We start from the raw sequence: 14,898 nt of genomic DNA, 5'->3' as shown, positions 1-14,898 counted from the left end.
CTCAACTCAGCACTTATCTTTTTGGTTCCCAATAGGCCTTATTGTTTCCTTAGCATCCTTTTGTTTGCAACATGCTAGCATGCATCTGTATCACTTTGCCTCCACATGTTTGTTGCAATCCCATCAGATACTGATAAATTCTTTTAAAAAATTAAATTTCCCAGTGAGAATAAATTAAACACTGATCAAAATTATATTACAGGCAACTAATACACTAAAATAAAGAAAAGATACTTTCACTAATTAACTCAACTGAGATTCTTCCACTAACTCTTTTTGCTCTAGATTTCACATCTCGCTCCACAAGAGTATGGGCCACACTCCTCTCTCTTCCACCTCACACTCATTCTATCTTTGCTACTGCACCCATCTCCCACCAAGGCTCAAGCTCTGTCACTCTCACTGTTACCTGCTCCACCATTATCCATCCTCACCTCTCTTCCCCCCCAACTCTAACCTTGCATGGCCTCTGTGCTATCTATTGAATCCCTTGCAACCCTCCACACCTTTCTCCGACCTGCACCAGCATGAACAACTGTATCACCCACTGTCACCACACTCTATCCCTCCCTTTCTCTACTTCCAGGAGAAGACAGCCCACACATATGGCAGGAAGGACCCAGGTGGCTGGAGGAAGAGCCACCATCAGACTCCTGGCTTTAGCAGGAAGAGGCAATGGCTACACCTATGGAGATGCCGGGACATCCATGTCTCACTGTCCAAGTCAGTACCATTCATCATTCCACAGCATCTCCTATGAGTCCTGCTATCACACCACCTCGAATCCCTGGCCTTGAGGCCTTCTCTCTCTTTTGTCTGACAGCTGCCAGTGGGATGCCTGCCATCTCCATGGTGAAACTCCCACCCCAGGGGTCACTTCCTCCACCTCTGAGGATGAGGATTGGGAACACTGAGGAAACATCAACAAGGCTGCCTCCCGTACCCCCCAACTGCCCAGATACCATACCGCAGGTTAGGTTTCAGAAGTGTGAGGGAACCACAATCTGGTGAGCACCTCACTACAGCAGCTCCACAACTGGCTGAGGGAGAAATGGCCCAGGCCGCTGACACTCAGAGGACTGCCAGAGACCAGGGAGCTGCTCAGCCCCAGGCAGGAGATTGCATGTGGAATATTAGAATATTGCGTGCAATTCTGGTCTCCTACCTATCGGAAGGATGTTGCAAAACTTGAAAGGGTTCAGAAAAGATTTACAAGGATGTTGCCAGAGTTGGAGGAATTGAATTGTAAGGGCAGCCTGAATATGTTGGGGCTGTTTTTCCTAGAGCGTCGGAGGCTGAGGGGTGACCTTATAGAAGTTTGTAAAACCATGAGGGGCATGGATAAGATAAATAGACAAGGTATTTTCCTTGGGGTAGGAGAGTCCAGAACTAGAGGGCATAGGTTTAGGATGACAGGGGAAGATATGAAAGGGACCTAAGCGGCAACATTTTCACACAGAGGGTGGTGCTTGGATGGAACGAGTTGCCAGAGGAAGTGGTGGAGGCTGGTGCAATTGCGCTATTTAAAAGGCATCTGGATAAGTATATGAATAGGAAGGTTTAGAGGGATTATGTGCCGGGTGCTGGCAAATGGGACTAGGTTAGGTTGGAATATCTAGTCGGCATGGACAAGTTGGACCGAAGGGTCTGTTTTTGTGCTGTACATCTCTATGACTCTATGACTGCTGGAGAGGGGCACACACCTGTACTCCATCACCCCTGTCACTAGGCCACAGGACCAAAGGCATGGCAACAGAGAGCTAGAGACATTCCCCAGGTGCCTCTTCCTCATGAGGACAAAGGGCATTGTCAGGAGGTACTCAGCCAGAAGACAAACCACATGCAGGCCCCTTAGAAATCCCCTCTCAAGCCACTCTAGAAGTGGCCAGAACTGTCTGGTAGAGTCTGCCTGCCCACCTCTGAACTTTGGAAGTTGAAGCCGAACAGAGCCCACTGGCAAGAAGTCTTCAGCATGCCTAGGTAGGACTGTTCCTGTACAGTGTTTGGGTCAATGCGTGATGTTGTTACCCTTTAAAGGGCCTCATATCAGTAGAACCTGCATCCTCTCCCTCACCAGCTGTCTCCCACTTGAAGCCACAATGCTCTTGAACATAGATGGAACCCTTTCTGCATGATCCCTTCCCATCCATGCTTAACCATATGTAATCAATTCCGCGATAACACAGTAGTTCCATTTTCATGCAATCCCGTGTAATAAGAAAATCATGTAATAGCATTTAAACTAATGGGGCTGAATTTGTATTATAACCAATACCCACTTTAAAACTCACACTTTAGAAACAGAGTCCCCAATCCGTCAATCGTGTTATAGCAAATTTGTGTTAACGACCTGTTCCCTCTTACAAATACTGTTGCCCTCTTCAAAACTGCCATTGCAGTTGCCCCAGTCTGCAGACCCCAATTCTAAAGAAAAGGTTTCCAAATATCCTTCCTGTGGAAGTGGCCCATCTTGTCCACCACCACCACACACCCACCCACCCCAAATGAGAAGTGCCCACACACCTGTCTAATGCTAGTACATCTCTCTGACCATGTCAGTCCCCCAGACACTCCCTTTGGTGCTATAAGACTGACCATATCCCACTCCTTGGATTGCAGAGGCATGGAGCCACTGACTGAGATCACACCATCTAGACACCTCACCAAATTTCCTGTACTTGTTTTGGAGGTTTGACCGACTGTGCTGTTATCCCGCATTGGCAGAACTTTCCTTGGGCTTCAGTGAAGACTACTCCCCTGAGTCTTTGGAACATGGCTGCATTCTTGCTTCACATTCAATATATTTTGGAATATGGTGCAAGTGTGAGATTGATGTTGCACACTGCCATACAGCAGAATATCTGCCTTCTAAACTGAGGACTGCTGAGCAGCAAATTCCAGCCGTAATTGCTCTACTCCTGTTGGCCTCCTGGAATAAACCTCCAATGCCTTATCCAAGGCCTTAAGAGCCCTCTCTTGCTTGCTGCTCTAACTGGGGCCTTTTAACTTCCTTTGAATTTCTGTAGAGACAGTCAGCAGCATCGTCCATTTAATGAGTGCAGCTTCCCCTTCAGAAATACAGGCAAGCTGGATACACGTATTAGCCGTGCTACTGGGCCACTGTTAAGTTTTCAGCCAGTCAGCAGCATGCACCATGCTCAGCTGAATGCATATTCATTGAAATAAGATTGTGCAAAATTCATATGCTGCCTTCCTCAAAAACACCCAGCGAGGTCACATCTCCTCTTCCAAAAAGGGGAAAAATTAATTTTTCTTTGTTGATGTTTTCAGAATTTGGACAGCATTGAATTTTTACTCAACACATTTTTCACCAACAGGCTTGCCCTCACATGATTCAAAACTACCCAAGTACCTTGTCATAAGCATACTATTCCATGAGAAAACATTCATTCCTGTATTTTCTTTTACCTGATATATTGGTTTGAAAATCTCCATATCGAGTTCTTGAATACGTTATAAATTTTCAAACAGAAATAGCAAAGAGTCTTGTATATAGTAACATCAGATATTGGCCCAGATCTTCCTGTCTCTGGTTAGACAGAGACCAGACATACCTTGAATGATATACACCAGGATCTCTTGGAAGTCAGAAAGCACTGACAACATGGTAGCTGCCCAGGAAGTTTAAACTTTCTTTAGGCAATTACCAATATCTGGAACCTTCAGAAAAAAGTGCCCAGCTCTGAAGGAGAGTCAGAGACATTGGAAGGTTCTGACTTACTGACCATAGTGGTTAGCCAGAAAAAGTTAGAGGCATTAAAACCCACTTTTACTCCTGGCTAAATATAAAACTGACCCTCCTGACTCTACTATATCCTCCATCATTCGTACAGGCCCCACAATCATTCATTCTGTCCCATCAAGGACTGCAATCTATCTCCAATTAAATGGCTGTTCTATTCTTCCTGCTAAAGTAGATATGTTTGCAGTTACCCATCTGCCAGATTTTTGCTCACTTGCTTAATCAGTCCATATTTTTATGCTGACCTTTTACATCTTCTCAATAGCATACTTTTCAAACTGTCTTGCTGTCATCAACAAATTTAGCAACTTATATTCAGTACCCTTATCCAAATCCCTCAAGGCAAATGACATAATGCAAGCCAGGGAAATGTTTTTTAACGTGCAACCAGTGACATTTGCCCTTGGTAAAAAAACAGCACTGCGATACTTTAAGAAAACACACAAAGCTGATATTACTAACAAGAAGCCTTGCCTTGACCAACTTTTGACGCCACATCATGTGGAACTTTGCCATTTCCCACAGTGTCTTCTGTCTATCTATTATTTGGAGAGTTTCCTGTTTATGTGGATTCAGGAGGTTTCTATAGTGATGTTCCTTCCTTCATTACAATTCTCTGTCAGTGTCTATGCATTGTTATTTTCCTATCGAGAGAAAATCTTGAATATCCTGGGAATTTGTTTTTGTTCCATATGAGTGCAGAATTAGACATGAATAGGCATTGTCCCTTAAAATGGCCTAGTTTGGAGACTAAAAGAAGCTTTGTAGCTACATGGTTGAGAGTTCAGGTGCTTCTTTGCTTGGCATAAGTAAATGTTCCTGACACCCAGATGTACAAATATTAATGAGGTCAGTGGAACTTCTCGCAGTGCTTGTGTTTAATCTTTGCATTTGCCCTTTCATTTCAGAGGGCAGTTCAGAGTCAACTCCATTGCTGTGAGTCTAGAGTCAAAACTTCAAATTTGATTTGGCAAAATAATTTTAATATGCATTTTGAACATGTAAATAGATCTGCATATGCATATTTAAAGAAAACTCACAGTACACTTGTATTCATATTGAATGGCTTGGAATACTTGATACAAGTTCAGATAGAATTTAACCATAAAACTGAGCCACTGTGGGGTGGCATGGTGGCTCAGGGGTTAGCACTGCTGTCTGACAGCACCAGGGTCCCAGGTTTGATTCCAGTCTTGGGTGACTGTCTGTGTGGAGTTTGCACATTCTCCCTGTGTCTGCGTGGGTTTCCTCCGGGTGCTCCGGTTTCCTCCCACAGTCCAAAAGATGTGCAGTTTAGGTGAATTGGCCATGCTAAATTGCCCATAGTGTTAGGTGCATTAGCCAGAGGGAAATAGGTATTGGGTGAGTTACTCTTCGGTGGGGCCAAAGGGCCTGTTTCCACAATGTAGGGAATCTACTCTCATCTCAAACACATAATCTTTTCACTTACAGACAGCCAAACTTCTGCACAGGGGAGACATGCAAGTTAAGCCTGTGTGGGATAGGGACAGGGGAGCTGATCATTGACAGGATGACATTGAGCTGCTTTATATTGGTGAGGCCCAGAAGGGCAAAAACTGTTTTCCATTTGATCTGAGCAGAAATATTGGCTGCCATAAATTGACGGTTTGCATGAAAGTTGACTCAGGCAGACTTTGGGCACCAAAGGAGTTTCCAAGATGGCCATCCATTTTTCCTCTGCTGATCATTCATTTTTCAGGCAAGAAATGGGGAAGACAGAGTTAAAAAAACTCTGCAAATTCTTAAGTATCTAAGACAATTTGTTTGTTCAGAACTCCTATTAAACTTTCCTGTTTGTTTTTGAAACGGTCAATGACACCCAACATCTGTGTAAATGTTTCCTCCTTTGGCACACATTGTAACAAGATTAAGGATATATGCTGAAATAACTCCACAGAGGCCAGTATCCCGTCACCCTTTATTTACACGTGAAGCGTCCTTGACACTGATCCTGTTCCCTCACAGTCAGCTCTCAGAGTGAACAGGATGTCTGGCATTCCTGTTCTTATCTGTCAGCCATGGCTCCCCAATTGGACCAATCAGGCAGTTCATATTCTATGAGGTCCACCTGGCTGACCTCATTACAATCACTACATATGCTTCCTCTTTTCAGCCCATTAAAATTATTTTGCAAGCACAATCTTGTTGGCTTTGCTAACTGCCACTGCTTATCTACTAGATGTTTTCTTGTGCTTCTCTTTCACCAAAATCTATAGCATTCCTTGTCATTTAATGTCTCAGGGTCAGAATGTAAGTTGCTACTCTGTTATAACCTATTAACCTAATATTAATCCAGAATCTAGGTTTCTATATGTAATGAAAATTTGTAATGTCTGCATTTAATCAAAGCTGTACTAAATATCTCTTGGATTCAATACCATGATACCGATGCCCAGTTTGTTTTCTTACAGAGGATAATATAAACATTACTACATCAGATTTTTAAAAGCCCTATTAACTTCTGATCAGGCTGATTAAAAATGTCTTGTAGGCTCTTGTGATGCAGCGAAAGTGTCGGTACCTGTGAGCCAGGAGAAACACTCCCCCTCCCCCATTGATATGTAACAATAAGTTATTTAGGAAAATATCTAGCTATTAATGCTTGACATTCACCTATCGGAGAACACAAACTTATATCAGTCTCTGCTCAAGCATTATTCCATAGCCCTGTTAATTTGTTGAATGTTTCTTGCTTCGATGAATATCAGAACATAGAACAATACAGCACAGAACAGGCCCTTCGGCCCACGATGTTGTGCCGAACATTTGTCCTAGCTTAAGCATCCATCCATGTACCTATCCAATTGCCGCTTAAAGGTCACCAATGATTCTGACTCTGCCACTCCCACAGGCAGCGCATTCCATGCTCCCACCACTCTCTGGGTAAAGAACCCACCCCTGACATCCCCCCTATACCTTCCACCCTTCACCTTAAATTTATGTCCCCTTGTATGTAATATTCTCTGCTCATTTCAAATTCACATACTTTTCCCACTGTTATAATTTTTTTGCCCAATCTGGCTGCACTTGTGAAATGATATGGTAAAAGGTAATGTCCTCTATTTATTTGTATATTGTTGATTTCGGGTTCAACTTTGGCAATCCAATACTGCTAGGTGAGCTCAGCTGATTTTATAAAATTAGAATAGCAACTGCTGTATAAAATACTGCATTTTAAAATCTACTTACGAGCTGAGATTCATTGGGATTGAGTAAGGAATGGTAAGAATCACATTCATACTCAGATTGATCCATAACTAACTGTTCATTAGCTTGTACTAATTTCAGTTCATATATTGGAATCAACAAAATGCCATTCCAATGTCAATGTTAGATCATTAACCTGTGGTCTCATTGAAGTTAGTTTAGCTGCCAGTTTTGTATTTAATACTGAGTTCATAGCAAGGTCCCAAATTTTCTTATGCTTCCTGAAGTTGGGTGGATTTCACATTAGTAATTACAGTATTTGGGGACAGTAAAATTATAGATTGGTGTATTTGCCTGCCAGTTAAGAACGTCAATGCAACAAAAGTAATTAGAGTGAGTAAGCAGTAATTAAGCTAAAAATTGAAGTAAAATGGAAGGAACCACATTGATCTGCGATTAGCATAACAAATTCCAGCATAATAGGAAGCAGCATTTTGCTCAGGTTGAGATTTTATTGAAATCTTTTCAAGTTCTGTAAGGACCATGCTTTATTTCACTTCAGCCTTATATGCAGCAGGAATTGATAAAATATACTCATAAAAATTAGTATAGAAAAGACTTGAAGCACTGTTTAGCAATCCCCTATGAGATATGTGACTCTAACTAAGGAGTTCCAAAGGTTGACAGAATTAGCACTCTTGCCTAAAGGATGTTACAAATTTCAGAGGGAGTGAAAATACAAATTTTCCTACATTTCCATTCCCCCTTAAAACGCTAGTAGCCAGTGTTGTGAAGTTGGGTAGTGTAATTATAGATTGGGAGGCAGGAAGTTAGAATTTGGTGTGTGTAAAATTGTAAAATAGGGTAAGCTTTGCATGGTCCCTTTAAAACATGGGCTTTTTTCTGTGCTTAAAGTTAAAATGGACATCTCTGGGCAGCTTGAACATTTGCCAGTACACAGAGAGCCCGAACTGAAACACTTGTATCAAAAGGCAGTTAGTAGGCCAAACAGTAGTTTTTACCAAGACAGCGGGTTTTTTGATTTAGCCAATCAATTTTAACCAGGCACTCAGATACCAAAAAGCTATTAATTTTAAATCTGATGGTTTTGACAACACAGGACCAACCCTATTGTAAGAAATGTTGATATGTCATCACGGGTATTAAAGAAGGGGGCAGTTGGACAAAGACCCCAGAGCTAACTACCATCTGCCAGAGCTAACAGCCCTCAGCTCCCTTTCTCTCTCTCCCTCTCCTGAGAGAGAGAGAGAGAGAGAGAAATTGGCTGTCAAAGTCATCTATGCATTAGAGAAAGCATCATCTAAATAATAACAACACCAATGACAGAAAAAGGCATTCCTGACAGAAGAATCAACGGAGGATGCACAGAACATAACAGCAAACACAACTTACAAGAGATCAAATTCTATTTTTTTACATGGGTGGGATTTGTGGTTATTGGAACAGCATACTATTAGAATATTGTTTTATTCTGGAATAGTTAGTAGCTAGAAGGGATTTATTTCGTTTGTTAATAGCTTAGTTAATTTGTTCACTGTTAGAGTTGGATAAATAAAGTATTACTTGTTGATTTTAAAGTCAGGGTTTATTTTATTTAACTGCTAGAAGTTGCTGAAAAACAGTTCACATCACTTTCCACACCCTTTTTAAAGTTTATAGAGTGAGGTGCTCCTCTGAGTGTTTCACTTTTAGTTTTCAGAGCGGGGTCAACCTTCATTTTAAAACAAATTGGAGGTTGCACCCGGGATTTGGATGGATCGGGTCCAGGGTTTGGACAGATTTAAACAGTTTTAGAGTATGAAAGGTCCCAGCAGATTTAAACAGACCTGGGGACTACTGTCCTAGATCTTTAAATAAAGAAGTGAAAAGTGGAAAATCTGTATAATTTGCTTGCTTGTTGTTGGTTAAATCAAAAGTGGGAAATGGTTCCTAACATTGCTAAAGAAGGGTTAACCTCTGCTTTAGAACACCATTCAGAAGAAGGGTCAGCAGGCTGTCTTGGTTGTTCTACGGGCAAATGAACTGTGCTTATGCTGAGCCAAACAGACCAAGAAAATTATTTGTTTCCACTTGTTTCTCCATTTCATTTCAAAGACATGCAATTATGTTAATGCACAGTCTGCAAATGCCAGTTCCCTCATGTGGATGGCTATTCCTCTTCTCAGCATCCCTCTGTGAATGAAAGCAGGCTATTTTCCCATGGAAATAATCAAAATCAAACCCAATGCTTTTCTTATCAGATATTCACGCACTTGAAATTTCACTGATCACTTGTTACTGTTGATATTTGAGTGGGTGTGTTCTAGACCCCAGGGAGGCCCTATACAGTAGGGCTTCCCTCCCATCCTCCTCCTCTAACCTAATTTTAAAGTCCACAGGTAAGCTACTCAGTGTTCTTGTTTTGGAGACGAACTGTAGAGTAATGGCAGCGCAGGCAGCGGAATGTTCCTCCTGCAGGATGTTTGAGGTAGGGGAGACCACCAATACTCCTGCCGACTTCATCTGCAGGAAATGCAGTCAGATCCTGCTCCTCACAGAATGAGTTAGGGAACTGGAACTGGAGTTCGATGAACTGAGGATTATTCGAGAGGCTGAGAGTGTAATAGATAGAAGCTACAGGGACATAGCTACGCCAGAGAACAGAAGAAGCTGGGTAACAGTTAGAGGTGGGAAGGGGAGGAAGCAGGCAGTGCAGGGATCCCCTGTCGTCGTTCCCCTAAACAATAAGTATACCGCTTTGGATACTGTTGGGGTAGCAGGGGTAAGCTGCACTGACCGGGTCTGTGGCGCGAGGTCTGGCTCTGAGACTCAGAAGGGAAAGGGGGAGAGGAGGAGAGCGCTAGTTATAGGAGACTCTTTAGTTAGAGGGACGGACAGGCGGTTCTGTGGACATGGGCGAGACTCTCGGATGGTTTGTTGCCTCCCGGGTGCCAGGGTCCGAGACGTCTCGGACCGTGTCTTCAGAATCCTTAAGGGGGAGGGTGTGCAGCCAGAAGTCGTGGTGCATGTTGGCACCAACGACATAGGTAGGAAATGGGGTGGGGAGGTCATTCAAGAGCTCAGGGAGTTAGGCTGGAAGCTAAAAGCTAGGACAGACAGAGTCGTCATCTCTGGGTTGTTGCCGGTGCCACGTGACAGTGAGGCAAGGAATAGGGAGAGAGTGCAGTTGAACACGTGGCTGCAAGGATGGTGTAGGAGGGAGGGCTTCAGGTATTTGGACAATTGGACTGCATTCTGGGGAAGGTGGGACCTGTACAAGCAGGACGGGTTGCACCTGAACCAGAAGGGCACCAATATCCTGGGGGGTAGGTTTGCTAGCACTCTTCGGGGGGGTTTAAACTAATTTGGCAGGGGGATGGGATCCGGACTTGTAGTCCAGCAAGTAGGCTAGCTGTTTGTCAGGATGTCCAAGAATGTAGGAAGGCTGTGGAGAAGGTAGCACTGACAGGGAATACTTGCGGACACAGAGATGGGTTCAAGTGCGTATACTTCAACGCAAGGAGTATCAGAAATAAGGTGGGTAAAGTTAAGGCTTGGATCGGTACCTGGGACTACGATGTTGTGGCCATCACGGAAACGTGGATAGAAGAGGGACAGGAATGGTTGTTGGAGGTTCCTGGTTACAGATGTTTCAGTAAGATTAGGGAGGGTGGTAAAAAAGGAGGGGGGGTGGCGTTGCTAATTAGAAATGGTATAACGGCTGCAGAAAGGCAGTTCGAGGGGGATCTGCCTTTGGAGGTAGTATGGGCTGAAGTCAGAAATAGGAAAGGAGCAGTCACCTTGTTGGGTGTTTACTATAGGCCCCCCAATAGCAGCAGAGATGTGGAGAAACAGATTGGGAAACAGATTTTGGAAAGGTGCAGAAGCCACAGGTAGTAGTCATGGGTGATTTCAACTTCCCAAATATTGATTGGAAGCTCTTTAGATCAAGTAGATTGGATGGGGCGGTGTTTGCGCAGTGTGTCCAGGAAGCTTTTCTAACTCAGTATGTAGATTGTCTGACCAGAGGGGAGGCCATATTGGATTTGGTACTCGGTAATGAACCGGGACAAGTGATGGGCTTGTTAGTGGCTGAACATTTTGGTGATGGTAACCACAATTCTGTGACTTTCACCTTGGTTATGGAGAGAGATAGGTGCGTGCAACAGGGTAGGTTTTACAATTGGGGGAAGGGTAATTACGATGCTGTAAGACAGGATCTGAGGAGCATAAGTTGGGAGCATAGGCTTCAAGGAAGGATGTCGTGGAAATGTGGAACTTTTTCAAGGAACAGATACGACGTGTCCTTGATATGTATGTACCTGTCAGGCAGGAAAGAAATGGTTGTGTGAGGGAACCTTGGTTGACGAGGGAGGTTGAATGTCTTGTAAAGAGGAAGAAGGAGGCTTACATAAGGTAGAGGAAACAGGGTTCAGACAGAGCAGTGGAGGGATACAGGATAGCCAGAAGGGACCTGAAGAAAGGCATAAGAAGAGCTAAGAGAGGGCATGAAAAATCTTTGGCAGATAGGATCAAGGATAACCCAAAGGCATTTTATGTGTATGTGAGAAACATGAGAATGACGAGAACGAGGGTAGGTCCAATCAAGGACAGTAGTGGGAGACTGTGTATTGAGTCGGAAGAGAGAGGAGAGGTCTTGAATGAGTACTTTTCTTCAGTATTTAGGAACGAGAGGGACCGTATTGTTGAAGAGGAGAGTGTGAAACGGACTGGTAAGCTAGAGGAGATACTTGTTAGGAAGGAAGATGTGTTGGACATTTTGAACAACTTGAGGATAGACAAGTCGGCCTGACGGGATATATCCTAGGATTATGTGGGAAGCAAGAGAGGAAATTGCAGTACCGTTGGCAATGATCTTTTCGTCTTCACTGTCAATGGGGGTGGTACCAGGGGACTGGAGAGTGGCGAATGTTGTGCCCCTGTTCAAAAAAGGGAATAGGGATAACCCCGGGAATTACAGGCCAGTTAGTTTGACTTCGGTGGTAGGCAAAGTAATGGAAAGGGTACTGAGGGATAGGATTTATGAGTATCTGGAAAGACACTGCTTGATTAGGGACAGCCAGCACGGATTTGTGAAGGGTAGGTCTTGCCTTACAAGTCTTATTGAATTCTTTGAGGAGGTGACCAAGCATGTGGATGAGGGTAGAACAGTGGATGTAGTATACATGGATTTTAGTAAGGCATTTGATAAGGTTCCCCATGGTAGGCTTCTGCGGAAAGTCAGGAGGCATGGGATAGAGGGAAATTTGGCCAATTGGATAGAAAACTGGCTAACCGGTCGAAGTCAGAGAGTGGTGGTAGATGGCAAATATTCAGCCTGGAGCCCAGTTACAAGTGGAGTTCCGCAGGGATCAGTTCTGGGTCCTCTGCTGTTCGTAATTTTTATTAATGACTTGGATGACGGAGTTGAAGGGTGGGTCAGTAAATTTGCAGATGATACGAAAATTGGTGGAGTTGTGGATAGTGAGGAGAGCTGTTGTCGGCTGCAAAGGGACTTAGATATGATGCAGAGCTGGGCTGAGTGGCAGATGGAGTTCAACCCTGTCAAGTGTGAGGTTGTCCATTTTGGAAGGACAAATAAGAATGCAGAATACATGGTTAACGGTAGGGTTCTTAGTGAGGTGAAGGAACAGAGGGATCTTGGGGTCTATGTTCATAGATCTTTGAAAGTTGCCACTCAGGTGGATAGAGCTTGTAAGAAGGCCTATGGTGTATTAGCGTTCATTAGCAGAGGGATTGAATTCAAGAGTCGTGAAGTGATGTTGCAACTGTACAGGACTTTGGTTAGGCCACATTTGGAGTACTGTGTGCAGTTCTGGTCACCTCACTTTAGGAAAGATGTGGAAGCTTTGGAGAGGATGCAGAGAAGATTTACCAGGATGTTGCCTGGAATGGAGAATAGGTCGTACGAGGATAGGTTGAGAGTGCTAGGCCTTTTCTCGTTGGAACGGCGAAGGATGAGGGGTGACTTATAAGATGATCAGAGGAATAGATAGAGTAGACAGTCAGAAACTTTTTCCCCGGGTGCAACAGAGTGTTACAAGGGGACATAAATTTAAGGTGAAGGGTGGAAGATATAGGGGAGATGACAGGGGTGGGTTCTTTACCCAGAGAGTGGTGGGGGCATGGAATGCGCTGCCTGTGGGAGTGGTAGAGTCAGAATCTTTGGTGACCTTTAAGCGGCAATTGGATAGGTACATGGATGGATGCTTAAGCTAGGACAAATGTTCGGCACAACATGGTGGGCCGAAGGGCCTGTTCTGTGCTGTATTGTTCTATGTTCTATGTTCTATGACTACAATTATCTTCCCCTCAGAACCCTGCTGCTGATCCCACAAACCTCAAGGGAGGCGATGACCTAGCAGTATTTTTGCTCAACTATTAATCCAAGATAATGTTTTAGGGACCTGGGTTCATATCCCACCATGGCAAATGGTAGAATTTGGATTGGGTTCAAAATCTGTAATTAAGAGTCCAATGATGACCATGAAACTAGTGTCGATTATCAGAAAAAAAACATCTGGTTCATTCATGTCCTTAAGGGAAGGAAATCTGCTATCCTTACCTTGTCTGACCTTCATGTAACTGCAGACCCACAGAAACATGGTTGACTTTTAACTGCCCTCAGGGCAATTAGCAATAAATGCTTGCTGAGTCAGTGATGCCCACATCCTGTGAATGAAAAAGAATACATATTTATCGAGGAAATAATCAGGGAAGCTCCTGGAAATCATAGATTTATGTATGCTGCAATTATATGTGGATGGGTATTGGACAATATGGAATGGACTTGTTCTGGTGGTCCTGTGGTCAAATAATAATCACTACATCCACTCATATGTAAATAAAGGAGACTGAGACAAAATCATGTTTGCTCCGGATAGCTGCCCTCAATGCAGGGATAAGGGAGATTATCAACATTTTAGATCTTCATGTGTAAAGTTTGGAAAAACTGAAGCCATTGCCTTTAGTCTCAGATGTTCTGGACTCCAAAATGGCGGCGTCAGTGAGGTGTGCCCAGTGGCGAATGATGGTACTGGAGCATAACAACTTTGATATAGGTGAGTCTGGTGTAGAAAGGCGAAAGTCTTGAGGCGAATCGGCAGTGACGAAGCAGCAGTTGCTGTGGTAACATTATTGAATTGGTGAAGTATGGCAATGTGAGGTGAAACTCAGATTGGATTTACACAAAATGTACTCTTTCAGCCCAGTACAATAAAAGGAACAGCAATACAGAAAGAGAATGATGGACAGCAATATAAAATATTCATATAATAAAACAACGGTTTCCAAAACACAATAGTGGAGAATATGTATTGAACAGTTAATTTTTTGAATAATATTTAGCATGACTAAATTTCTTAAGCCATAAGAAATAGAACAGGAGTAGGCCATTCAGTCACAGCATCATAGAGTCATCCAGGATGGAAACAGACCATTTGGTCCAAACAGTCCATGCCAACCATAATCCCAAACTAAACTAGTCCCACGTGTCTGTGCTTGGCCCAAAAACTCCAGACATTTTTTTTATTCATGTTCTTATCTAAATGTTTTTTAAGTGTAATAATGCATACACCACTTCCTCAATTTCACACTATGGCAATTTCCACACCTCATTTCACACATGAAGTACCTTCTGTATAAAACAAATGCCTCTCATGTCTTTTTAAAATATTTCTCCTCTAAACTGAAAAACAGGCCCTTTAGTCTTGAAATCCCCCACCCAACCTACACCCCTCATTATTTTATAAACCTCTATAAAGTCACCTCTCAACCTCCTACATTCCAGTGAAAAAGTCCCAGCCTATTCAGCCTCTCCTTATAACTCAAACCCTCCATTCCCAGCAACATCCTGGTAAATACCTTCTGCACTCTCTCCAGCTTTGCAATCTCCTTCCTAAAACAGGGCAACAGAACTAAACACTGTATTCAGGAAGAGGCCTCGC

General features: G+C 43.3%; 1 protein-coding gene across 1 annotated transcript in view; it reads right to left on the bottom strand.

Annotated features, from left to right (window-relative positions):
- Window positions 1-13,572, bottom strand: part of cusr (Copper-only SOD repeat protein) — a 210,607-nt gene extending 197,035 nt beyond the window's left edge. Inside the window, exon 1 of the mRNA XM_087998713.1 lies at window positions 13,518-13,572. Within this exon, the coding sequence (XP_087854839.1) occupies window positions 13,518-13,557 (40 nt within the window). The 5' untranslated portion in view covers window positions 13,558-13,572. The remainder of the gene's footprint in view (window positions 1-13,517) is intronic.
- Window positions 13,573-14,898: the final 1,326 nt, after the last annotated feature.

Source organism: Chiloscyllium plagiosum, unplaced genomic scaffold (assembly GCF_037043375.1).
Source record: "Chiloscyllium plagiosum isolate Xiang-an unplaced genomic scaffold, Cpla_swu_hap1 HiC_scaffold_22, whole genome shotgun sequence".
Taxonomy (NCBI): domain Eukaryota; kingdom Metazoa; phylum Chordata; class Chondrichthyes; order Orectolobiformes; family Hemiscylliidae; genus Chiloscyllium; species Chiloscyllium plagiosum.
This window is presented reverse-complemented; position numbering and strand designations above follow the sequence as displayed.